Genomic DNA, 27,920 nt, shown 5'->3' with positions numbered 1-27,920 from the left:
TATTGAAGGCAGCTAGCTAGTTAGCTAACTAACTACCCTTACTTGTTGGTGGTCCTATTTAGAACTAATCTGGAGAAAGCTAGCTAGCTGAAGCGATGATCAGATAACGTCAGATAGTCACACATATTTTACATAGAAAACAGCTAGCACTGCTACTAGCAGAATACGTATCATAAAATATTTGTATAACTAAAACATAATTGTTCTATTTATGGTATCATGTTGTAGCCCCTCGTCTCTACGACCACATTATATGTTCACTAATTAAATATTGTGGACAGGACAACATTATTTAAAAAAATTACGTTATGTAGCAAGTCTGGTATTTCAATTCAGGCTTGGCAATGCCAGACCAATTCAGTGGTAGTTACGACAAGTTAGTTTAGTAGCTAGCTAACGACTGAAAGCAGCCAACCCTTGGGACGTATCCCCAATTCTGACGTCCATCCTAACCATTTTAAACGTCAACTACGTCCCAAGGATACCGAATAACACAGACCGTCATGCGTGCATAATGTGTTTCCGGGTATGTTGCAGGTGATTACCGGGTTTTAAACAGTCGAGAGTAAGTTTTCGATATTTTATACTGTTTTGAACATATTTTCTGCCGTTTTGTTTTGGAACTGCGTCATTTCATCACAATGATGTCTTTGATACCAAGCGGTGCAAATGGTGGGAGGATGTTAGTTCTGTTCACTGTAGTCTCGTAACCAACGTCACCATAACCAAATAGCTAGCTAACGTGACAACTGCTAATGGCTATCTGTTCTTCCGCTAGCATTGATTCTAATAGCTAACTAACCCAAATAGCTATTTTTGCTATATTTGTCTGCGGTATCTTGGTAGTTGTTTAGGATTTGATATGTGACCTGTATTTGCATTCGTTTTGTCTTCTCTGGCTTTGCATAACGTTATGGTGGTCGTGAAGGGTTGTTAGCTTGTTTGCTAACTAACGTACGTTACGTTAGTAACTGCGATGCAACCAAGACTTTTGACACTTCATTGTGCAGCTCAACGTCAAAGCTCTCTTGGTTTCATCGAAAATAACTAACTAGACACTATGTTAGCAACCTAGCTAGCTAGCAACCAGAATTAGTGAAGTATTTTTTTTTTTAATTTAACCTTTATTTAACTACGGTAGCATAACTAACTAGGATGTATAATAATGCTACTATCACTTATTATATCGTTCCCTACCAAATAATATCTGAACGCCGTCACTTAAAATAATCCCAACAGACAGAGAGGAGCATTAACGTTACCTAACTACTATAGAAGTTAATTGATTGACGTTGGCTGATTGTAGCTAACGTTAGCTAGTAAGTTACCACATGTGAATGACCATATTATAGCCAGCCAGCTGACTGTCAAGCCAGCTAGCTACCTAGATGATTTAACTTGACAAAATATAACGTTAGCTATAATATGATTAACTCACTGTCTCTGACAATTAGCAGACTGCCAGTCAAGCGTCGTCATCGTTCATGTCAGTGGCTCGACTCGGTTGAAACGTCTTGTCCAGCTCAGCATGGTGTATTGGTGATGGCATTACTATCTGGGTGCATTGATTCAGGATATACCCACGTGAAACACTGTTAAAAGTCTGTGTAAAGCTAATGATGATGATGTAATCTATTTAAACTTAATCTCATTACCAGGTCCTATACATCAATGGGAAGACATAACGGTTTTGGAAAGCCCTGCTGAAGTTAAGTTTTTGCTTGAATTACTCTCGAACCCCACTGGATGTGAGCACTCATCTGTATTGTTATGCAAAGTATTAGAAGTGTGAACCTAAGAGTGTACTTTAGAAGTCATTGTTCAAGAAAACATTTTGGAGAACCTTAAGTCCCTATGGCTTCATGAGCCCCAGAAATTAGTTAAGTACTGCTGAATAACCGAATTTCAGGGAGTGGGCCAAGGACTCAAGACATGGAGGTCGACGGAGAGGTACTCAAACCTACAAATGATGCACTTCTAGAAAGGGAGGAGAGGATTGAGGTCGGGGACAATGGGATGGAGAGGACCTCTGAGGTCCTCTCACCACTGGAGGCCCTGGCTCCCTCGGACAGTCTTGACATTCAGGATCATGCCACCTCAGGTCCTGTGATGACAGACCATGGCCATACAGAGAAGATCCCAGGGGGAGTTGCTTTAGAGCCCCCTATAGACTGGTTTGAACCCCTGGAGGATGACAATTATGAAGATGACACACAGGGCTTGGACATGGGCCTTGCTATGGGGGAGCGACACATGAATAGCAGAGGGGATGCTGAAGAGGAGAGTGTTGCAGGGAGCGAAAGGAGCGGAAGCGTGGCAGGCAGTGAGAGGAACACCAAGAACAACAACAACCTGTATGTTGAGTGATATGTTACACTTGATTTGACGCATTGACTGCTGTTCTAGTAATGTTATTATAGGGTAATAGTGACACACTCAGAACATTTTACAAAACACATTTACTTGAAGAACAGTGCAGATGCCAAGTTTGGTAACAGACAGCACAAACCGTCATTCTGTTACCAAACTTAATCTGTACTGTTCTTCAAGTAAAGGTGACTTTAAAATGTTCCGTGGAAATTGTTAAAAGTAGTCCTTGTGCATGTGTAGTTGTAGGGTTTGTTTAGCTTTGCAATCATTGTTTTTTTTTCACATATACTACCGTTCAAAAGTTTGGTCACTTAGAAATGTCCTTGTTTTTGAAAGAAAATAAAAAATGTTGTCCCTTTAAAATAACATCAAATTGATCATAAATACAGTGTAGACATTGTTAATGTTGTAAATGACTTGTAGCTGGAAACGGCAGAGAATTTTTTTTTTTATATATATATATATATATATATATATATATATATATATATATATATAAAAATGGAATATCTACATAAGCGTACAGAGACCCATTATCAGCAACTTTCACTCCTGTGTTCCAATGGCACGTTGTTAGCTAATCTATGTTTATAATTTTAAAAGGCTAATTGATCATTAGAAAACCTTCTTTAATCAGAACAGCAGTTTTCAGCTGTGCTAACATTATTGCAAAATGGTTTTCTTTTGATCAATTAGCCTTTTAAAATGATCAACTTGGATTAGCTAACACATCATGCCATTGGAACACAGGAGTGATGGTTGCAGATAATGGGCCTCTGTACGCCTATGTAGATATTCTATTTAAAAAATCAGCCGTTTCCAGCTACAATAGTCATTTACCACATTAACAATGTCTACACTGTATTTCTGATCAATTTGATGTTATTTTAAAGTAACAAAAAAAATTTGCTTTTAATTTCAAAAACAAGGATATTTCGAAATGACCCCAAACTTATGAACAGTTGTGTACATTTTAAAGTGAAAAATCCGAATCTCAGTCACTCTGTTACCGTTGCCCTATAACATGTCAGGATTTCACAGGCCCAGACTAAATCAATACAGAAGTTGGATAATTTACTCTCCAACATAGAAGTAGCCTAAATTTTAAAGGATTTTTCTGTGTGTGTGAAATAGACCCCAAATGTTATTACTTGTAGCAAATATGTAGCCAGTCAAACTATACAAAAAGTAGCCAGTTGATGTGCTTTCCAGTTATATTTTATTCTCCTATGATGACAATACTATGACATTTAGTTTTTATTTTATACCAGGTTTTCTGTTTATAGGCGGAAGAAAAGAGTGAAAACTGAAGAGGGCTGGGAGGACTGGCCGGCACTTGGAGAGGGGTGGAAGCGCAAGGCGGTTGTTCGTCGCTCGGGTTCTAGTGTTGGCCAGAGTGACGTTTATTACATGAGGTAAAAACATTCTGGCAAAATGCTATACATTTTTAGAACAATGACCGGTTTATATTTTTAACCACTGATATTGTCTTATGACGTAAGGTTCATTGATATTTACTAAGGCTCACTTACTGTACCTATTGTGTGAATATACCACACAAAAATGTGGTAGAAACAATTAACCTAATAATACAGGCTCACTGCACATGTATTTTGTTATGTCAGTATTATATGCTTTTAGGTTACTTTAAACTATTGATGCCACTAATGGGTCACACTATCTTTCTTCCCTTCTCTGTTCCCCGAAGCCCGAGTAATGAGCGTGTGAGAAGTAGGGTTGAGCTTTCCAAAGTCCTGGCAGATACTCTGGACATGACAATGTTTGATTACAAAGCAGGGGTGTTCAGGGGTGCTGGACAACCCAAGACACTGCGCCTGAGAAAGGTTATAAAAGAAAAAGGCTCCCAGCATTTACACTTGAAATGATAACTTATCTTTACCTTCAATTTCAATTTATTTTCTAACAACTTCCATCTCGTCTCTTCCAACCCATGGTCTGTTAGAACATACAGAAGGATCATTCTACCTCAGTGGACTGTGGCTTTTCCTCAGAGTCCAGCTCCATGGGCACGCCAAGCAGAGACCTCCAACATATCACTCCCCCAAGACCAAACACCTCTCTCACACAGATAAGTTCAGCCTCTGTTGCTCATGATGTGGAAGGTATGAAGCACAGTGCAACTAAACTGCCCTGGAGCCCTGTGTCAGCGCTTTCAGTCTCCATCAATGGGAAGGCTGGTTCAGAGCCCTCCTTTTGGTGAGTCAAATGCTCCTATATTATCTCCTAATTCTATTGCTGAGAATTGAACATTTTCAATCTATCTACATGTGATCTAAAATGTAATGTACGTAATCCCTGAAAGTAATTATTTATCATGAGAGGACGATAAACAGTAACTAGTTATGCTGCATACTCACCTTTCTGGTAATTAAAAAATTGCTGAGGTGTAATCACTTTTGAAGGTTGAAGTACAAATAAGATTAAAATATGAAATATTTTATGACTTTCCTATTCAACAAAACTATGATTAAGGCTTGAAATGATTTTTATGCTTTCTAAATATGGTATAATCAAATTATAAAACCACTAACTATAATATTTCACCTTCCTTATAACTGTAAATACATATTTGTATGTTTAGTGTTAGAGAAAATGTCCATATTTTCTGAAGGGCTCTCTTGATCAAAACTTCAGCCCCCACCGCTTTGAATGTCACAAAGAGCTCTAGCTTGGCTTCCCGAACTCGTTAGGAACTCACCTTTCACCTCATATTATTAATGTCCATCTATGACAGTGGTCACAAACCTATCCTTAGTCAAGATCACTTTCGCATTCGAAAAGCGAGCTGAGATCTACCACTCAGGCCTACCAATGTTGTTATATTCCTCAATATTTAAATAGACACAATGATATTAATAATTAAAACGCAGGGCTATCGATACACTTGACTACTTATACATTGCATTGCGAGTGGAAGTAGGGAGATGCACATTTTGTAATAGATTTTTATAACTGACATTGCGGAATAAAAACTTAAACATGAACTCACTCTGTGCTGTATTCTTTGACAGTCTCTCAGTGGTCATGGTTTTAAAAAGTTATTAAATCTTACGTAGGCTAGTATCAAACTTGGTGCCAGGGTTGTGGAAGCTCTGTAGGCATGGTGATTTGAGCTATCCAATTGGCCAGTGCAGTAGGCACACTCAATTTAGCCAGAGATCTCCCGGTCCACTGATTAGGCAGAGTTTGTCTTTTCAGACATTTTAATGGTTCAAAATAGGAACACTTTGCTTACCTGGTGCGCAGGGCTTCTGAATCGAGTGCACCTTCTGCCAACAGCGCAACACAATAAAGAAATAAGTGCGCAAGCTTTTATCGTTGACTTTTCTGCAGAGATGTTTGGTGATCAACTAGGAATGCCTTGAAGATCAACCAGTGACAAAGTTTTCTGTTTAAAATCGATGAATCATTTTAGATTAATGGCTATAAATCGATCTATGAATGTTCTATATCGATGAACCACTCTCCTTCTGCGTTATGATGTAAGGATTGCAGGCATGTGCCTTGTCAGTGGCTGTGATGTAGGGTTCAGCCCGGAGCTGATAGACAGTCGGAAGAGCGAATTAAATGGTAGGAGGGACATCCCAGCTGCAAGTGGTTTCAGATTTCACATCCTACTTCACACAGGCTAAAACCATATACAATTGTTTCTGTGGGAACCAGGGCTATCGCTCAATGCAAGCCATTTCGATCTACGCGGTCCACATAATTATAAAAAATGTATGTCTGTTGGAACCAGTACCAGAACCAAGCAGGTCCCTTATACAGGGGACTTTACAGGGGACTTTACATCTAAGAGGTTTTTTAAAAAGTTTAACATGTTCCTAATACGTAATCATGGTTTAAGCTATATGTCAGCTTGAAAAAAAAATATATACAGCTTTTGTACGTAAAATAAGCAAAGAATACATGGGAGTGATTGTGATATTACGCCCTTTGAACCTTAGGTAACTTGCTTCAATACTCTTTATTTCAGCGTCTGTACCATTTGTGATAATTCATACACAGGCTTTGAGTATGAAAGACAGATGAAGAATCCCTGTTGCCCCAAATGCAGGGGTATGTCATCTTATTTAATGTCAATCCAATGAAAGGAAATCCGTTACACAAAATCCTTTTTAAGAGGAACAGAATTGACATATTTTAAGACATTGTAAATGTGCCTTTTTTAAATATTTTTTTTTACTGTTTATGAAGGTTCCATTTGAGATTGTGTTAACAGTATCTCTCATTTCTTTAGGCAAGAATCCAGTTTATCAAAGATTCAGGAAGGTAAACAAGTGTTCCTCAACTAATTACTCCCTTAAGTTCTCTGTTTTTAACACACTTTTCATGCTCCTTATAGTTTGTGTTTTGTACTTTTCCCTTTACTTAATTCATTTTTACATAGTTAAACGATGATTAATCAACATGGGTCTGAATGGAGGGGAATACTCTACATTTTCTTATCTTTTATAGTGGATTCCTTGTGGTAACTGTAAGGCTTGCCTTACCACAGAGGATTGTGGGAGCTGTGCTAACTGCAAAAAAGCGCTGAACCCTGACTCCAGAAAACCTGTCAGCTGTCGGAAACGCAAATGTTTATGTCCGATCCGCAAGGTACAGACTCAGATCACATTTGTATTTTATTTGTCACATGTGCCGAAAACAACCGGTGTAGACTTTACCCTGAAATGCTTGCTTACGAGTCTTTCCCAACGAAGCAGAGTTTTTTATTTTTTATTTTTTTATTTTTTTAAATAAGAAAAATAGTAACACGTGGAGTAAAATGCACAAGAACTAAGCCATTATACAGGGAGTATCAGTACGAGATCAATGTGTGGAGGTATTGTAGGTAGCTATGTATACGGAACAAAAATATAAATTCAACATATAACAATTACAAAGATTTTACTGATTAACAGTTCATATAAGGAAATCAGTCAGTTGAAATAAAGTAATTAGGCCCTAGTCTATGGATTTCACATGACTGGAAATAGATACCTTTTAAAAAAATGGTAGGCGCGTGGATCAGAAATCCAGTCAGTATCTGGTGTAACTTCCATTTGCCTCATGCCACGCTACACCTCCTTTGCATAGAGTTGATCAGGCTGTTCATTGTGGCCCGTGGAATGTTGTCCCACTCCTCTTCAGAAGCTGTGCGAAGTTGCTGGACAAGAGCGGGAACTGGAACACGCTGTCGTACACGTCGATCCAGAGTATCCCAAATATGCCCAAAGAGTGACATGTCTGGTGAGTATGCAGGCCATGGAAGAACTGGGACATTTTCAGCATCCAGGAATTGTGTACATATCCTTGCGACAAGGGGCCATGCATAATCATGCTGAAACATGAGGGTATAGCGGCAGATGAATGACACAACTATGGGCCTTAGGATCTCGTCACATTATTTCTGTGCATTCAAATTGCCATCGATAAAATGAAATTGTGTTCGTTGTCCGTAGCTTATGCTTGCCCATGCCATAACCCCACTGCCACCATGGGACACTCTGTTCACAACGTTGACATCCGCAAACCGCTCGTCCACATGACGCCATACATGTGGTCTGCGGTTGTGAGGCCGGTTAGACGTACTGCCAAATTCTCTAAAACGTTGGAGGCGGCTTATGGTAGAGAAATTAACATTAAATTCTCTGGCAACAGCTCTGGTGGACATTCCTGCAGTCTGCATGCAAATTGCATGCTCCTTCAACTTCAGACATCTGTGACATTGTGCTGTGACAAAACTGCACATTTTAGTGGCCTTTTATTGTCCCCAGCACAGGTTGCACTTGTGTAATAGTATGCTGTTTAATCAGCTTCTTGAAATGCCTCACCTGTCAGGTAGATGGATTATCTTGGCGAAGGAGAAATGCTCATTAACAGGGATGTAACCGCATTTGTTCACTGAATTTAAGAGAAGCTTTTTGTGCGGAACATTTCTGGGACCCACGTTTTAATTGTTGGACATCAAAGACTATAAAAATACCAGTAAATCAGCACTAAGTGATTTTAATTTTGGAAATCTGTTCCAAAGTATTCCCACCATAATAGAGATACACAGTACCAGTCAAAAGTTTTAACACACCTACTCATTCAAGGGTTTTTCTTTATTTTTACTATTTTATACATTGTCAAATTATAGTGAAGACATCAAAATGATGAAATAACGCATATGGAATCATAGTAACCAAAATAGTGTTTAACAAATCTTAATATATTTTAGATTATTCAAAGAAGCCACCCTTTGCCTTGATGAAAGCTTTGCACACTCTTGGCATTCCCTCAACCAGCTTCACCTGGAATGTTTTTCCAACAGTCTTGAAGGAGTAGGCACATATGCTGAGCACTTGTTGGCTGCTTTTCCTTCACTTTGTGGTCCAACTCATCCCAAACCATCTCAATTGGGTTTTGGTCAGGTGATTGTGGAGGCCGGCTCATCTGATGCAGCACACCATTACTGTCCTTGGTCAAATAGCCCTTATATAACCTGGAGGTGTGTGTTGGGTATTGTCCTGTTGAAAAACAAATGATAGTCCCACTATTTGACCAAGGAGAGTTGGAGTGCTGTATCAGATGACCTGGCCTACAGAGTACCAGTTATATAAAAATCCTGTGATTGTGAATCGTCAGTGCAAGATTGTATTAATGCAAATAGTCCAGGTATCCATTTTTAATGAGCTATTTAGTGGTCTTATTGCTAGTGGTAGAATCTGTCTCGGAGCTTGTTGGTCCGAGAGACGACTCTCCGGTACCGTTTGTGGACGGTAGCAGAGTCAACAGTCTATGGCTTGGGTGGCTGGAGTCTTTGGCAATTTTTTGTTCCTTCTTCTGACACCGCCTGATATAGAGGTCCTCGGTGCCAGGGAACTCGGCCCCTGTGATGTGCAGAGGGTGGGCCGGACATCCCAGTTGTTCTTCTCAGGGGTGCAGTTGTAACTTTTTGAGGATCCAAGGGCCAGTGCCAAATCTTTTCAGCCTCCTGAGTGGGAAGAGGTGCTGTTGTGACCTATACATGACCGGGTGTGGATGGGGGGGTGCTCTCCCCTCTTTCTCCTGTAGTCCATGATCAGCTCTTTGGTCTTACTGATGTTGAGATGCTTGGTGTCCTGCCACCACAGGAGTCTTTGACCTCCTCCCTCTAGGCTGACTCATTGCTGTCTGTGATCAGGTCTAGCACTCTCGTGTCGTCAGCAAACTTGATGGTGTTGGAGTCGTGTGTGGCCACACAGTTGTGGATTAAAAGGGAGTACAGGAGGGGACTAAGCACACACCTCTGAGATGCCCCCTTGTCTAAGGTCAGTGTGGTGGAGTTTTAGTTGCCTACCCTCACCACCTGGGTACGGCCCGTCAGGAAGTCCAGGATCCAGATGCATCTCTCTGATAGGAGACTCTCTCGAACGAATCTCCTCCATCTTATTCTCGAGTGACTGGACATTTCACAATAGAATGGAGGGGAGTGCCGGTCGATTTTTCTCTTCATCTCAGTCTCGCCAAGATACCGGCCTGTCTGTCATGTCTACGCCTGCTGTGTTTTAGTAGCCCATTTAAACAAAGGAATAGTGTCCTGTATGAACAAGGGAACAGCTGAGTTTAAGTTAAAGACATAAGAAAAGACGGACATTGAATGAAGAAATAAGTGATCCTATTTTGATTTGTTTTTATTTGTTTTGTATTTCAGCACAAACCCGAAGGTCCCCAAAAGTTGGATCCCCATCCCATGACGAATTTCAAGGTAATTGACTAGAATCCTATTACCAAGTGTATTCTACTGTGTCTTTCAAAGTAAATAACAAATCTGAATGCATGTAAATTAAAAATGATGAAGGCTATTGAGTATCTATTCCGCTTACTCAATTTAAGGGCAGCATTTCTCACATGTCCACATGTGAACATTGGCAGTTTATTTGTAATGTTCTCTTCACGTCTCCATGAAAAGCACCCATAACTGAATATAAATATATTTTTTCGGCAGATTGACAGCGGAGAATTGCAGGTAACAATACCCAGCCATCTCTAATAATACTCCTCCAATCCTGACCTCATTGTTAATTGAATATGCAATGGAAACAATGAATGTAATTGAATAAAGACCCAAGGAGACAGCAGAACAGAGCTTACTCATTATTCCCACAGAACTCCACTCCTCAATACAGTGACCCCGAAGATTTCTCTGTGAATGTCGATATAGATGATGACGATGAAGAGTTTGATGGTGATGATGCTGACTATGAGGTAAGCTCTGCTTCAAGAAATAAGTCCTACCCCACTTCTATCTAGGAGTTCCCTCTGCTGGCCAATTACCCCCCCAAATATATATATTTTTCTTAATATCAGTATTTTCTTTCTCATTCTGTCTTTCAGGCTTGGATAAGGAAACGTAAGCGACGCTCCTGTGGGAAGTGTGAAGCTTGTAATAGTAGGATGGACTGTGGGACTTGTGATTTCTGCATAGACAAACCCAAGTTTGGAGGCAGCAATAAGAAGAGACAGAAGTGCCGCCTGCGGCAGTGCCAGAAACAGGCCATGGTAAGGGTTGATTACTCACATATGATGACTTGTCAATCATATCAGCATTTGAGGGTGACACAATTTTTGGCAAACCCTTTTGAATTAGTCCTTGTAATTAAGCAATGGCCATACACATTGTTATGCCATGAATGGACTCCTAACAATGTTTTCAATGGTGCTCTTATGTGTATGTATGTGTTTGACAGAGACACTTGTTGCCCTTTCAGTTGGGTCAGACTGATTTTGGGTCCGAAGAGGGTTGGGTGCAGCTTGGCAGGCCTAGACCTCACTTTACATACAGTCGCAAGACCACCCCAAAGAAAAGTAAAACACCGCAGCGGGAAGTGGACCTGGATTTCACTGATGATATAGACGAGCCTCTGCAGGAAGATGATGATCACTCCATGGAAACGGTGAGTTCTGCTATGTGGAGATAGCCTTTCCCTATTTTTTTGTGTTAAAAAATGTTTTATTGTTGTCCCATGTCATCGTCACATTATTGTAATTGTCTTGAGTACAGGATTCCATGCAAATACTGATATACACTACATGACCAAAAGTATGTGAACACATGCTCGTCGAACATTTCATTCCAAAATCATGGGCATTAATATGGAGTTGGTCCCCTCCCTTTGCTGCTCTTCTGGGAAGACTTTCCACGAGAACATGTTGGAACATTGCTGCGGGGACTTAATTCCTCTGCCATGGAAACCCATTTCGTTAAGCTCCCGATTTGAACAGTTCTTGTGCTGTCGTTGCTTCCAGAGGGAGTTTGGAACTCTGTAGAGTGTTGCAGCCGAGGACAGACTATTTTTATGCCATACGTGCTTCACGGTCCCATTCTGTGAGCTTGTGTGGCCTACCACTTTGCAGATGAGCCGTTGTTGCTCCTAGACGTTTCCAAAGTTTTTAAAATCATGTGCAACCCACTTTCTTCTCACTGTCTTATGTCTGTTATTGTCGTAGGCACATTGGCGCCCTATGCTTCCCAGCAGTAGCATACCCCAGGATGAGAACTTCAGAAACCAGCTACCGACAGTCCAGGTTAGTATCAAATTGGAGTTAAGCTTTTGTTTAGGTTTACTTTTGTGGCATTCACCTTTAGGCGATTTTTTTTTTTTTTTTTATTTTTTTTTTTTTTACTTAGTATTCCAATACACAATCATTTCAACAGATTTCTCATATTTTACAGGTGCATAAAGAGACTATGGAAATTGTCAAAAAGAATGCGCTTATGGAGCGTGTCCCACATATCCTCAACCATTTAAGTTCTCCAGCAGTGAGTCACCCTTCTCTTTACCTTATTGAAATTCTCTTAAGCATGCAATGTTTTACACTGCAGTATAATAAAATCACAATCCAGGAGAGGTAAGCTCTAGTAATTGTTTGACCTATGGCTAGTGTGCTCTTCAGTGTTTAACTTTTAACATTTTATACTGGAGTATGGTGTATTTCTCTTTCTTATTGCCCAGTATTGCACACTGTTCAAACCGGCGGATCCCCCAGTGCAATATGGTGAAACCCCAGGTGAGAATACGTCCTTGGCAACCCCGGATGGACAGAGTGGAATGAATGGAGGAAGGCTAAGTGTGGAGAAGCATGTAGAAACGCCATCTGGAGAGCCTGAAGTAGAGGAGGTCACACCTATGGTAAGTGACCACTTCCTGCTTTGGTGCATAGGTACACTTTACAGCATTGTAACCAATATTTAAGGCTAATAATTACCTTTTCGTGTGACTACAGGAAGTTCTGTGTTAGTTATTATGCTTGGATTTAAAATGTTAAGATATTCTATTAGAAATACATGTGCATGTAAATCTCCAACTGGAGTAAGAGTGGAGTGGATTTGATTCCAACTGCATTCTGTTACTCCTATTATGTTCTCTGTAGATCACTCAGATCTTCAGTTTGGCTGACAGTGCAGGAACAAGTGGGATCGACCAGGACCATGAGCTGCTAAAGCTACTGGAGTCCCTGCGCAGCTCTGCACTCCCCACACTCTGGTTTGCCATAATGGTGGAGGGCCCGATTCTACAGCTACTGCAGTGCTCCAAGCTCTCCCACATGGTGGACACAACTGTCCAGATTGACCTAGGCTTCTGCTATCAGATCTGTGTACAGGGCCAACAGCTGCTCCTCACCCACCCGCTGTATGAAGCTCACCCATCTGGCCTGACCTCTGTGCCCCAGGTAGTGAACCTGCTGCTAGATCTGGAGAAGTACAACGTGTGCCAGGGGGTCCCGACCAAGGAGCAGCCATTCAGCCAGGCTCCAATCATCATTGAGCGGGCATCGACCTGTGACTTTCTGGTACTTAAAGAAACAGAGCACTGTCCGAAGTGTAAGGCCTTATCGTGTAGCTATTAAGAACATTTGATGCCGCAGGGTCACTTAGCAGGAGAAAACTAACAAATGGCCACTACACACAGCATCACACCTCTGCCCTCACAAAACATCTCAAGTCTTTGCTGGGGATGGACAACCAGGACTGGTTTACACACTTACCACTGGACTTTGCAATTAAATGTAAGAAAATTTGAAACGGGATGTTTTATTGCCCTTTTCGTAGGTATATCTTACAAATAAATGTACAAATCATTATGGTTTTAAAGCCTGCTTTTTTGCAATAGCTTTTCAGGTTGATTGAGGCACTACTAGTACAGAATACAGATATTATAGCTTTCAGCCGCTCTCTGACACCCAATGTGAGCCGTGTGTCCCGTTTTATTTTTCTCTTGTTTAGTTCTCAATGTGGAAGGTCACAGTGCATCCACATTTCCTCATGTAGATAGATGAACCACTTTTTTAAAAAGTGGTTTATCTTGGTAAAGTAAGCAACCTTCAGACAAGTTATTGATCATAAGCACATGAACATTGTTCGATTAGATCATTGATTTATAAATTAATCAATATGTGAAACCAATGTCCCACATGAAGACCTAAATGGATGGGATTATTACATTCTGTCAACCGTTGGCTGATCCAATGTTGTTGTTTTGAGAGCAAGGGTTCCAGAACCTCTTCTAGAGGGTGAGACAGTGATAATCCTTATAAGCGTCATCTTCCCATTGCCACTGTTAATCATCATCTGAAGAGAACCACAGCCAAACGGCTTGCTTGATTTGAATTACACCGTCGGTAGCATGTTATATCTTTCACTGCTCATGGAGATTCTGTTAAGTATCTACAGTGATGTTGCTCTATTCAGACACATCTGAAAAATGCAGATGTGCTCAACTTGAAGCATTAGTACTTAGTTCTCTGCAAAACTGTTTTCTAAAACATTTATTTTACATTAAATGTATCTGCATTTGTAAAAAGTGAACACTGAAATTATTCTGTCATGACCTGTGAATTCTATTCCTATGGCTCTGGTCCTTTCTTTTTACAGTCTATGCTCTGGTCAGTGTGTTGTTCTTTCTACTTTAGACCGTTATTCCATATAGTTTCTTTATAAGGTTTGGTATCATGGAGAAATATGCCTTTGTAAAATGAGCAAATTCTGCTGATTTTTAATAAAGCCTATTTTTCCAAATGTAAGTGGTGGTTTACGATGTAAGTATGGGAAGTATTTTAGCCAAACAAATGGCTCTGATTCATTAAATTAATTTATATTGTGTAAAAGGCAAGCACATTTTTTTCAACAACAAAAAAATATTCAGGATAGGAATATATAAAAAATGAGGGTACAACAGGAGGCAGTGAATGACCATACTGAAAGAAAACCTACCTCGGTCTTCTAGCTATTTGGTTATTTTATAAGGCTGAAGCGCGTTACTAATTTACATATTAGGTGTGACCATGGCAAACAGTAATGCAGGACGACACGAGCGCCTTGGACATGTATTCTTGCAAAACGAAGGTATTTATTTAGTTCTAGACCATGAGTTAAATTGTAATTATGTGTGACATGAAGCATGCTATTAAAAACATTATATATCTTATCCAAGTAGGGACAACCTTTCCCGTGAAGACAGTTTCACGTTTGTTTGAGATGCGCAGCGCAAGGCATCGACGCAAGGGAGGATGGGGGTTGTATACGCGCGAGAAAAGGGCAGTTGATGAATTTCAATTGGTATATGGAGCCACATTGGATACGCAGAGGAACAATATCTGGAAATTATAGCGAATGGGCCATTGCTAGGCTACATTGTAACATTTTAGTCAAAGAACATAATCGCGAGGCTTTGATCGGGCTGTCTCCCGTGGCTTTATAACATTGAACAGCACCATGGAGACCTTCGCACACAGTCATATTCTCAGGGAGGGGATTCTATGGGCTCTATGAACTCTTCGTTATAACATTATAGGGACGTGTACATCACGGAAACTATATTGTAGCCACAATCCATGAGTATATGGCACGTCTTCGTTAATTTGCGATTTCAAATCTTCATCAATGGTTTCTTTTTCAGGCAAGTAACCTTCTGCAATATAATTTTGTAGAATTACTTTACATCCAAAAGGTGCATTCAAAGTCTGTCCTGGCGCAATTAAGAAATAGCGTAGGCTATTGCTGTTTTAGCATATTTAACCGGGTTTAATTGAATGGTGGTGATGGCCATGTCTCTCGCTGTTAGAATTACAATTTTTAATCAGTAATATATATATTTTTATAATTATACTATTTGACAACCTCACTACTGACAGGGTAATGTATTTGTTGCCTTCCCACTGCGTTCTAATCCTGTCTCACATGAAAAACCAAAACATCTGCCTATTTGGGGTTGTGATTACTACTGGTTGTAGCATACCATACATTTTGACATTTCATCATGACACATTGATGAATTCCCATATCGTGTTGGACACTAAATTGCCAGGAGATTTCAAGATTTTATTCTGAATACTGCAAAATTGTATGTTTGTAGGATTTTCTGACATATTTGTATAATCTCCTCGAGCTGTTGCTGCATACATGCATAGGAGGATGATATGGAACATATACATACAGTATATATGTTCCATACAGTATGTATACATACAGTATATATGTTCCATACAGTATGTATACATACAGTATATATGTTCCATACAGTATGTATACATACAGTATATATGTTCCATACAGTATGTATACATACAGTATATATGTTCCATACAGTATGTATACATACAGTACACAGGGCCCATCAATAGTTAATGCAGTTACAACGTAGAATTTTTACTGCTTGTTTTCCAAAGCAATTATTTTGTAATCTGTCCCTTTTAGTGTCTAAGACTGTCCTACAGATTTAACTTTTAAGATGGTTACTTTGTTTATCATTTCAGCTTTAACAGTGGAGTTATTAGAGATGAGCTCTGTAAGGTGTGCATGTTCCCACACACATTTAACCAGTGCTGGTATTAACACTATTATGAACACATTCTTGAACAAGGATATCTAGACCTGCCAGGATCTGAGGGACTTGTTCAAATCTGTCCTGGACAGTGCCTCAGGGTAATTCACTGCTGTTGCTTTGGTCTGTTTGAGAAACACTGCTGTTCTCAGAAAGGGATTTTCTACATTGTTGCCAATGAGGTGTTACATTTTTGGTACTGATCACTTTAGAAGTGATCTTTTTTGCATGGTCTTTGAGTTCATTATGCATGACAATTAGAGGATGTTACAGAATGTAAAGTAAACCATTGTCAGGAAATCAGTGGATGGCAGACAGTAAACCTTTTGAGTGCTTGTCTATAGGGGTATGGTTTGTGCACACTATTTTCTTGAAGCCCAAAACTAGAGCCAGTCATTAATTTGATCAACTAGCTTGATGTTCCATGAAAGTACTTATAAGCTGCTGGGCATAAGGATCTACTCAAGGATCTCCTTGGGTCACAGCCAAACTGACCCAGTCTCAGTTGGATAGGTGAAAGTGCACAGTGGTATACCTTGTATCATACACATTGTGATGTGTCAATATTTTTTTTTAACCAATATCAAGCGCTAGCGATTACGAGGACATTTCACTTCAAGGACCTCTTTGTATAATTATTTTTTAACTGTGCGTTGTTGAAGGGCTCGTAAGCAAGCATTTCACGGTAAAGTCTATACCCGATGTATTTGGTGCATGTGACATAACATTTGATTTGGAATACATAGAGATCCCTTCATGTATTATGGATCATGGGAAAACAGTATATGAATTATCTCCCTGGACATGGGAACATGTTCCATACTCTTCTACTTTGAACCTACCAGCTATCTAGTAGGGGAGGAATCACTGGATTGCTTTCTCCTATACAGTTGTTTCAGATCGAGATAGGGGAGCAAGCCATCAAGGGCAGAGGGAAGGGTTTCAAAATGGGAACACTGGGCTTGCCATAGGATTAGCCCCCATGTGCTAAACTGTCCTGGGCTGTGCTGATAAGCATGTTATGATCAGTAGTTCAGGGAGGGACAAAGAGTGAGAAGAGATCATATTGGAATGTCACCTGACACTACAACCCTCCATAAACCCTCCACAGGGTCCAGTTGGTGGCTGGCTGGCTGTTCAGGTTTAGCTTGTTGAATGAGGCAGACAGACCGTAATACATCCTGAGGACTGTATTTCCTAACAAAATGGCTTCCCTCCTTCTGCCGACTAAAAACACGACTTTTAGTGCACCAATTAGCTCTTTTTGACTTCATGTCTTTTATGATCTTCATTCTTCAGATTAGGAAATCATTATTTTGTAGTGATACAGGGAGAACAGCTAGAGTCAGAACAAGCATATGCCTACTTTCTCTTGGAGCCCCTTGACTCACTTATCTCGGGCAAAACCAACATTGGACATTTTGAGGGGTAAGCAAATTAAAATTACTATAGAATTAACTAAATGGAAAACTTATTTTTGGCCAAAATGCATATGCTAAGATATGTATTTAAAACTCATTTTCAATTGAAGTTCCTTCCCAGTTGTGGACATTTCCTCAGTTGTCTTGTTAACTTTCTATCCCCCACCCCTTATGTTATGGTAATGGTTTAGTCTCCCTAACTGTCCTCCGGGAATAGTGCATACATTACTACACTATTATTATCAGAATTTAGTCAGGTGAAGAAAGTAACATGAATAAACACAGAGAAAATGTGGCACAGCTACAGAAGAGAACCGGTATTTGAAAGATATCTGTGTGATACAGCAATGCTTACTTATGAGAGAGATCTCTTCTAAAAAAAGGATGCTGGTCAAAGAATGTTACTTAAAAAAAATGGTTACTTATTATTAGTGTATATGTAGCATATCTGTTGAAGTGAGTTTGTGTCATTTGACAGTTCATGACAGAAGCAGCCAGCAGCTGTGTAAATAATGGTTGTAGCCACTACCAGGAGTGAGTGTGTCACTGGATCCTACCCTGTCTGTCTGCACTGGAGCTGAGGTCACATTTCAGCTGCTGTTCTGTGGGTGTCTGCTTCTAGCATCAACATCATAATAGTATCAAGGCATCGGGTTGCTATGAATAACAAAGGATTTCCCTTTGGCAATGACATACAGAAGTAGCCTATATCACATTATTTAAAGTAGTATGCACTAAAATATATAAATGAATAGGTATTTGGACAGACAATTTGTTAACTGAGCTGTGAATGGGTTTTTGCCTGACCTGCAGTGGTGGGGCTATACAGTGTCGTGTCTTTGGCTCTGCCGGATTAAGTGATATGACATGCTATTCTGTAAAATCCTTTCTCCGTAATTAATATTACCTGATTGAGCTAATCATGTAAATGTAATTAACTAGAGAGTCGGGGCACCACAAAATAATATTTATAGAGCTGTTATCTTCCGAATAAACTTTTAAAGACCTAGTAATATTTTACATCAATAGCAGTCAATATTAATTGTCACCTTAATTCAGTCTCATCTGAAAGTTGTAAATTCTTAGTTATCTTCACGAACCCTGGCTAACAAGTTGAATCAGCAATAAAAAATTGGGTTTAATTATTTATTTACTAAATACCTAACTAATCACACAGAATTACCTATACACAGAATTAATAATACCTTGATTACAAATTACATCATAAAGGATAACGTCCCTAGCGGGCGGAACAGATATGACAGCTGGTTACACAAAAGAAAAGGGCTGGGTTTGAGTGAAAGAGCGGAAAGACTGAGGACCAAAGGAATAAGCTGTGCTATCGTAAATACAGTATTTTATGCAATCTAAATTACCGCCCATTTGGAAAAGGAAAATGCAATAAATATTTACTCTGAGCTGCGCTTCGGTAGGTTGGTGGTAGATCAAAGGCCGTGTTGCCAAACTGAGTCCTTTGTCCTTTGAAGAATGTCTCTGGTGGTCAATTGAATACGTTGTAGTAACATCGTTGTGTAGTAGACGGAATACTCTGTCTGTTCCTTCCTAACCTGCATTTGCAGCTGCTGTTGCTAACTCAACGGCTAGGAGGTATCACTTCTGTCATGAATAAGATTTCAAAGTTCATACCATTCGCAACCAAAGCTCACGCTGATGTTGGCTTCGTTCTGTAGTTATTATCTGAACAATTCTGACATCGGACTGTCGTCCTCACATCCTCGGAACAGGAGGTTACATTTTCGTCAAGGGCTTATATAGTGGAGGGAGAAAAGGGGTGTGTTCATAGTTTACAACCTATGTCTCTTCATGTGGGCGGGCCACTGAGTCGGGCCTAATTCACTCATGAAAACCCAATTCTCACATTTTAGAAGCTAAAATCAAATTTCATCCCATCATGAATAATTTCATATTCAAACATTTAAATTGAATAAGAATTCCATGTGAATCCGATAACTCTGATGTGTAGACTTTACTCTGTAGAGTTTATGTCATCTTATCATTGATGAGAATGTCTCAGATGACAACCGAACTGACATCATATTCATTAAGTACCACCACATATGTTCAATTGGTCGGATTACCAGAATATAGAATATTTCCTCCCACCTTCTGATGTTCCCAGAATCTCTATGTTAACCAAGGGGTTTTCAAATGTAACATCAGTAGGGTAGAGAGAGGAAAAAGGGGGGAGAGGTATTTTTGACTGTCATAAACCTACCCCCAGGCCAACGTCATGACAACAGCTTGTGAATATTATCATATAATAAGATAAGTTTGTAAGGATACGTGGTGTTGTGAGAGTGAACATGGTAGAGAGAGAGAGGCCTGCCCTACCCTGCAGCCTTGATCTTGTGTCCATCCCCCTGGAATGAAATATTAAACTCCTGGCTGGTTTGCATGCTGCACAGGGGCTGCCTGCCTGTGCTCACAGTACAGTTCATGTTTTAATCTGCATGTTTCCCTCCACAGCTCATCTTCCTTTGTTTTGTCCTATATTTTGCTATCTTCCTGTAGCCTATAGCCAGGGTTTTTCCCTACATTTACTCCCAAGTGGGCCAGCAATTTGAGGTTCTTTATTTCACGTAACTTTATTTTTTTTACCTCCCCAATTTCGTGGTATCCAATTGGTAGGTATAGTTTTGTCTCATTGCTGCAACTCCCGTACGGACTCAGGAGAGGCGAAGGTTGAGAGCCGCGCGTCCTCCAAAACACAACCCAACCAAGCCGCACTGCTTCTTGGTACAATGCCCATTTAACCTGGAAGTCAGCCACACCAATGTGTCGGAGGAAATACTGTACACTTGGCGAACGTGTCAGCGTGCACTGTGCCCGGTCCGCCACAGGAGTTGCTAGTGCGCGATGGGACAGCGACATCCCTGCCAGCCAAAACCTCCCCAAACCCGGATGACGCTGGGCCAATTGTGCGCCGCCCCATGGGTGTCCCAGTCGCGGCCGGCTGCCACAGAGCCTGGACTCGAACCCAGATTCTTTAGTGGCACAGCTAGCACTGCGATGCAGTGCCTTAGACCACTGCGCCACTCGGGAGGCCGTGCAATTTGAGTTTCAACCAATGAGCTTCAGCCCATCGCCATTTGAGTGACAGCTAGTAAGATGCACACGCAGGAGAGCACAAGAGAGCGCAACAAAATGTGTAGAGACGTGTAACATTTGTGATGTGGTAAACAATTTTCGGGGACCACTTTTGGCTCATGGATGCTACTTTCAGAACTACTTTCTAAAAAGTATACAAAAGTACCAGAGAGTACCATGTCATTGAGAAAACAGAAAGGTGTCATTGTATTTTTTCGCAAACATCCTTTCTGAATTTAAAAGTATTTGTATTATTATGAATCCCCATTAGCTGCTGCCAAGGCAAACTAGTCATCCATCTAGTTTTTCAAAATCTGTATCTGTAATCTGATTACAATATTTTAGCTTGTAACATCAAATCAAATTGTATTTGTCACATGCACCGAATACAACCTTACAGTGAAATGCTTACTTACAAGTCCTTAACCAACAATGCAGTTTTAAGAAAATACCTAAAAAACAGAACAAAAAAACAAGTAAGAGAGAAGAATAACAAATTATTAAAGAGCAGCAATAAATAACAATAGCGGGGCTATATACAGGGGGTACCGGGACAGAGTCAATGTCAATGTGCGGGGGCACCGGTGTCGAGGTAATATGTACTTGTAGGTAGAGTTATTAAAGTGACAATGCATAGATAATAACAGAGAGTAGCAGCAGCGTGGGGGGGCTGTCGTCATCAACCTGGCCAAGGCTTTAGACTCTGTCAATCACTGTATTCTTATCGGCAGACTCAACAGCCTTTGTTTCTCAAATGACTGCCTCGCTTGGTTCACCAACTACTTCTCAGATAGGGTTCAGTTGTGTCAAATCGGAGGGCCTGTTTTCCAGACCTCTGGCAGTCTCTATGGGGGTACCACAGGCTCAATTCTTGGGCCAACTCTTTTCTCTGTATATATCAACGATGTCGCTCTTTCTGTGATTCCCTGATCCACCTCTACGCAGACGACACCATTCCGTATACTTCTGGCCCTTCTTTGGACACTGTGTTAACAAATCTCCAAACAAGCTTCAATGCCATATCACACTCCTTCCGTGGCCTCCAAATGCTCTTAAATGCTAGTAAAACTAAATGCATGCATTTCAACCGATCTGCATGCTTTTCAACTCTGGACGGTTCTGACTTAGAATATGTGGACAACTACAAATACCTAAGTGTGTGGCTAGACTGTAAACTCTCCTTCCAGACTCACATTAAACATCTCCAATCCAAAATTAAATCTTCAATCGGCTTCCTATTTCACAACAAAGCCTCCTTCACTCATGCTGCCAAACATACCCTCGTAAAACTGACTATCCACTGATCCTCGACTTCGGCGATGTCATTTACAAAATAGCCTCCAACACTACTCAGCAAATTGGATGCAGTCTATCACAGTGCCATCCGTTTTGTCAGCAAAGCCCCATATACACTGGGGCAAAAAAGTATTTAGTCAGCCACCAATTGTGCAAGTTCTCCCACTTAAAAAGATGAGAGAGGCCTGTAATTTTCATCATAGGTACACTTCAACTATGACAGACAAAATGAGGAAAAAAATCCAGAAAATCACATTGTAGGATTTTTTATGAATTTATTTGCAAATTATGGTGGAAAATAAGTATTTGGTCACCTACAAACAAGGAAGATTTCTGGCTCTCACAGACCTGTAACTTCTTCTTTAAGAGGCTCCTCTGTCCTCCACTCGTTACCTGTATTAATGGCACCTGTTTGAACTTGTTATCAGTATTAAAGACACCTATCCACAACGTCAAACAGTCACACTCCAAACTCCACTATGGCCAAGACCAAAGAGCTGTCAAAGGACACCAGAAACAAAATTGTAGCCCTGCACCAGGCTGGAAAGACTGAATCTGCAATAGGTAAGCAGCTTGGTTTGAAGAAATCAACTGTGGGAGCAATTATTAGGAATTGGAAGACATACAAGACCACTGATAATCTTCCTCGATCTGGGGCTCCACGCAAGATCTCACCCCGTGGGGTCAAAATGATCACAAGAACGGTGAGCAAAAATCCCAGAACCACACGAGGGGACCTAGTGAATTACCTGCAGAGAGCTGGGACCAAAGTAACAAAGCCTACCATCAGTAACACACTACGCTGCCAGGGACTCAAATCCTGCAGTGCCAGACGTCTCCCCCTGCTTAAGCCAGTACATGTCCAGGCCCATCTAAAATTTGCTAGAGAGCATTTGGATGATCCAGAAGAAGATTGGGAGAATGTCATACGGTCAGATGAAACCAAAATATAACTTTTTGGTAAAAACTCAACTCGTCGTGTTTGGAGGACAAAGAATGCTGAGTTGCATCCAAAGAACACCATACCTACTGTGAAGCATGGGGGTGGAAACATCATGCTTTGGGGCTGTTTTTCTGCAAAGTGACAAGGACGACTGATCCGTGTAAAGGAAAGAATGAATGGGGCCATGTATCGTGAGATTTTGAGTGAAAACCTCCATCCATCAGTAAGGGCATTGAAGATGAAACATGGCTGGGTCTTTCAGCATGACAATGATCCCAAACACACCGCCCGGGCAATGAAGGAGTGGCTTCTTAAGAAGCATTTCAAGGTCCTGGTATGGCCTAGCCAGTCTCCAGATCTCAACTCCATAGAAAATCTTTGGAGGGAGTTGAAAGTTCGTGTTGCCCAGCAACAGCCCCAAAACATCACTGCTCTAGAGGAGATCTGCATGGAGGAATGGGCCAAAATACCAGCAACAGTGTGTGAAAACCTTGTGAAGACTTGTTTGACCTCTGTCATTGCCAACACAGGGTATATAACAAAGTATTGAGATAAACTTTTGTTATTGACCAAATACTTATTTTCCACCATAATTTGCAAATAAATTCATAAAAAATCCTACCATGTGATTTTCTGGATTTTTCTTTCTCATTTTGTCTGTCATGATGAAAATTACAGGCCTCTCTCATCTTTTTAAGTGGGAGAACTTGCACAACTGGTGGCTAACTAAATACTTTTTGCCCCACTGTACCACCCACCACTGCGACCTGTATGCTCTCGTCGGCTGGCCCTTGCTTCATACTCGTCGCCAAACCCACTGGCTCCAGGTCATCTATAAGTCTTTGCTAGGTAAAGCTCCGCCTTATCTCAACTCACTGGTCACCATTACAACACCCACCCGTAGCACGCGCTCCAGCAGGTATATCTCAATGGTCATCCCCAAAGCCAACACCTACTTTGGCCGTTTTTCCTTCCAGTTCTCTGCTGCCAATGACTAGAACGAAATGCAAAAATTGCTGAAATTGGAGACTTATATCTCCCTCACTAAATTTAAACATCAGCTATCTGAGCAGCTTACCGATCACTGCAGCTGTACACAGCCCATCTGTAAATAGCCTATCCAATCTACCTACCTCATCCCCATATTGTTTTTATTTATTTTTTGCTCTTTTGCACACCAGTATTTCTACTTGCACATCATCATCTGCACATCTATCACTCCAGTGTTAATTTGCTAAATTGTAATTACTTCGCTACTATGGCCTTTGTTGCCTTACCACCTCACACCATTTGAAAACACTGTATATAGACTTTTTCTATTTTGTTATTGACTGTACATTTGTTTCTTCTATGTGTAACTCTGTGTTGTTGTTTTTGTTGCACTACTTTGCTTTATCTTGGCCAACTTGTTCTCAACTGGCCTAGCTTGTTAAATAAAGGTGAAATAAAACAAATTAAAAAAGCCAAGTATTTTCTCCTGAGGGAGAATAGGTTTTGTCGTGCCCTCTTCACGGCTGTCTTGGTGTGCTTGGAACATGTTAGTTTGTTGGGATATGAATGCCAAGGAACTTGGCGTCCACATCAACCTGCTCCACTACAGCCCTGTCGATGCAAATGGGGGCGTGCTCAGTCCTCCTTTTCCTGTAGTCCACAATAATTTCCTTTGTCTTGATCACATTGAGGGAGAGGTTGTTGTCCTTGCACCACACGGTCAGGTCTCTGACCTCCTCCCTATAGGCTGTCTCATCGTTGTCGGTGATCAGTCCTACCACTTTTGTGTCATCAGCAAATTGAATGATAGTGTTGGAGTCGTGCTTGGCTGTGCAGTCATGAGTGAACAGGGAGTACAGGAGGGGGCTGAGCACGCACCCCTGAGGGGCCCCCTTTTTGAGGATCAGCGTGGCTGATGTGTTGTTACCTACCCTTACCACCTGGGGTGGCCTGTCAGGAAGTCCAGGATCCAGTCCAGGGAGGTGTTTAGTCCCAGGGTCCTTAGCTTAGTGATGATCTTTGAGGGCACTATGGTGTTGAACGCTGAACTGCAGTCAACGAATAGCATTCACACATAGATGCTCCTTTTGTCCAGGTGTGAAAGGGCAGTGTGGAGTGCAATAGAGAGTGAATCATCTGTGGATCTGTTGGTGCCATATGCAAATTAGAATCGGTCTAGGGTTTCTGGGATAATGGTGTTAATGTGAGCAATGACCAGCCTTTCAAAGCATTTCGTGGCTACAGACGTGAGTGCTATGGGTTGGTACTCATTTAGGCAGGTTACCTTAGTCGCTGTGCCCAAGAACACTATGGTGGTCTGCTTGAACCATGTTGGTATTACAGACTCAGACAGGGAGAGGTTGAAAAAATCAGTGAAGACACTTGCAAGTTGGTCAGCGCATGCTCGGAGTACACGTCCTGGTAATTCGTCTGGCCCTGCAGCTTTGTGAATGTTGACCTGTTTGAAGGTCTTACTCACATTGGCTGCGGAGAGCCTGCGGAACAGCTGATACTCTCATGCATGTTTCAGTGTTACTTGCCTCGAAGCGAGCATATAAGTTATTTAGCTCATCTGGTAGGCTCGTGTCACTGGGCAGTTCTCGGCTTTGCTTCCCTTTGTTGTCTGTAATAGTTTGGAATCCCTTCCACATTCGATGGTGTAGCCGGTGTAGTACGATTTGATCTTAGTCCTGTATTGACGCATTGCCTGTTTGATGGTTCGTCGGAGGGCATAGCGGGATTTCTTATAAGCTTCCGGGTTAGAGTCCCGCTCCTTGAAAGCGGCAGCTCTACCCTTTAGCTCAGTGTGGATGTTGCTTGTAATCCATGACTTCTGGTTGGGGTATGTACGTACAGTCATTGTTCGGACAATGTCCTCGATGCACTTATTGATAAAGCCAATGACTGATGTGGTGTACTCCTCAATGCCATTGGAAGAATCCCGGAACATATTCCAGTCTGTGCTAGAAAAGCAGTCCTGTAGTTTAGCATCTGCTTCATCTTATTACTTTTTTTATAGACCAAGTCACTGGTTTGTCCTGCTTTAATTTTTGCTTGTAAGCAGGAATCAGGAGGATATAATTATGGTCAGATTTGCCAAATGGAGGGCGAGGGAGAGCTTTGTACGCTTCTCTGTGTGTGGAGTAAAGGTTGTCTAGAATTTATTTTCCTGTGGTTGCATATTTAACATGGTGATAGAAATGAGGTAAAACTGATTTAAGTTTCCCTGCATTAAAGTCCCCGGCCACTAGGCGCGGTGCCTCTGGATGAAAGTTTTCTTGTTTGCTTATGGCGGTATACAGCTCATTGAGCACGGTTTTAGTGCCAGCATCTGTCTGTGGTAGACAGCTATGAAAAATACAGATGAAAACTCTCTAGGTAGATGGTGTGGTCTACAGCTTATCATGAGAAACTCTACCTCTGGTGAGCAAAACCTTGAGTCTTCCTTAGATATCGTGCACCAGCTGTTGTTCACATATATGCATAGGCCCCCGCCCCGTGTCTTACAAGAGGCTGCTGTACTGTCCTGCCGATGGAATGTATAACCCACCAGCTGTATGTTCTTAATGTCGTCGTTCAGTCACGACTTGGTGAAACATCATATATTACAGTTTTTAATGTCCCGTTGGAAGGATATTATACAGTGCCTTGCGAAAGTATTCAGCCCCCTTGAACTTTGCGACCTTTTGCCACATTTCAGGCTTCAAACATAAAGATATAAAACTGTATTATTTTGTGAAGAATCAACAACAAGTGGGACACAATCATGAAGTGGAACGACATTTATTGGATATTTCAAACCTTTTTAACAAATCAAAAACTGAAAAATTGGGCGTGCAAAATTATTCAGCCCCCTTAAGTTAATACTTTGTAGCGCCACCTTTTGCTGCAATTACAGCTGTAAGTCGCTTGGGGTATGTCTCTATCAGTTTTGCACATCGAGAGACCAAAATTTTTTCCCATTCCTCCTTGCAAAACAGCTCAAGCTTAGTGAGGTTGGATGGAGAGCATTTGTGAACAGCAGTTTTCAGTTCTTTCCACAGATTCTTGATTGGATTCAGGTCTGGACTTTGACTTGGCCATTCTAACACCTGGATATGTTTATTTTTGAACCATTCCATTGTAGATTTTGCTTTATGTTTTGGATCATTGTCTTGTTGGAAGACAAATCTCCGTCCCAGTCTCAGGTCTTTTGCAGACTCCATCAGGTTTTCTTCCAGAATGGTCCTGTATTTGGCTCCATCCATCTTCCCATCAATTTTAACCATCTTCCCTGTCCCTGCTGAAGAAAAGCAGGCCCAAACCATGATGCTGCCACCACCATGTTTGACAGTGGGGATGGTGTGTTCAGGGTGATGAGCTGTGTTGCTTTTACGCCAAACATAACGTTTTGCATTGTTGCCAAAAAGTTCAATTTTGGTTTCATCTGACCAGAGCACCTTCTTCCACATGTTTGGTGTGTCTCCCAGGTGGCTTGTGGCAAACTTTAAACAACACTTTTTATGGCTATCTTTAAGAAATGGCTTTCTTCTTGCCACTCTTCCATAAAGGCCAGATTTGTGCAGTATACGACTGATTGTTGTCCTATGGACAGAGTCTCCCACCTCAGCTGTAGATCTCTGCAGTTCATCCAGAGTGATCATGGGCCTCTTGGCTGCATCTCTGATCAGCCTTCTCCTTGTATGAGCTGAAAGTTTAGAGGGACGGCCAGGTCTTGGTAGATTTGCAGTGGTCTGATACTCCTTCCATTTCAATATTATCGCTTGCACAGTGCTCCTTGGGATGTTTAAAGCTTGGGAAATCTTGTGTATGTGCTTTCAGCTCGTCCCATTTATTTTCCAGCGATTGAACATAGCAGGACGGAAGGCAAGGGCAGATTAGCCACTCGTCACCTGATCCTTGCAAGGCACCCTGATCTTTTTCCATTAAATCTCTGTTTCC

General features: G+C 41.1%; 1 protein-coding gene across 10 annotated transcripts; it reads left to right on the top strand.

Annotated features, from left to right (window-relative positions):
* Positions 1-442: 442 nt before the first annotated feature.
* Positions 443-14,421, top strand: mbd1b (methyl-CpG binding domain protein 1b). 10 transcript variants are annotated; one of them, XM_031796054.1, is made up of 18 exons: positions 443-565; positions 1,659-2,354; positions 3,657-3,785; positions 4,079-4,214; positions 4,334-4,587; positions 6,368-6,450; positions 6,632-6,663; positions 6,850-6,990; positions 7,525-7,623; positions 10,052-10,105; positions 10,346-10,366; positions 10,507-10,605; positions 10,735-10,899; positions 11,088-11,294; positions 11,848-11,925; positions 12,074-12,160; positions 12,354-12,530; positions 12,772-14,421. In XM_031796054.1, exons 2-18 carry the CDS (start codon positions 1,933-1,935, stop codon positions 13,246-13,248), a joined length of 2,661 nt encoding a protein of 886 aa, XP_031651914.1. In that variant the 5' UTR covers positions 443-565; positions 1,659-1,932; the 3' UTR covers positions 13,249-14,421. The 10 variants fall into 10 exon arrangements, with proteins under 10 accessions (XP_031651914.1, XP_031651986.1, XP_031651879.1 ...); XM_031796126.1 differs by having other exon boundaries at positions 3,642-3,785; positions 7,528-7,623; positions 11,109-11,294; XM_031796019.1 differs by having other exon boundaries at positions 3,642-3,785; positions 7,528-7,623.
* Positions 14,422-27,920: the final 13,499 nt, after the last annotated feature.

This window comes from Oncorhynchus kisutch, linkage group LG1 (assembly GCF_002021735.2).
Source record: "Oncorhynchus kisutch isolate 150728-3 linkage group LG1, Okis_V2, whole genome shotgun sequence".
In the NCBI taxonomy this organism is placed as follows: Eukaryota; Metazoa; Chordata; class Actinopteri; order Salmoniformes; family Salmonidae; genus Oncorhynchus; species Oncorhynchus kisutch.
The sequence above is the reverse complement of the archived record's forward strand: the minus strand, read 5'-3'. Positions and strand labels throughout refer to the sequence as shown.

Coding starts and splice junctions, on each gene's coding strand:
- mbd1b (XM_031795928.1), top strand. CDS start 1,933: ATGGAGGTCGACGGAGAGGTACTCAAACCTACAAATGATGCACTTCTA. Junction 10,900..11,087: donor AGTGCCAGAAACAGGCCATG/GTAAGGGTTGAT, acceptor TGTGTTTGACAG/AGACACTTGTTGCCCTTTCA. Junction 12,531..12,771: donor TAGAGGAGGTCACACCTATG/GTAAGTGACCAC, acceptor TGTTCTCTGTAG/ATCACTCAGATCTTCAGTTT.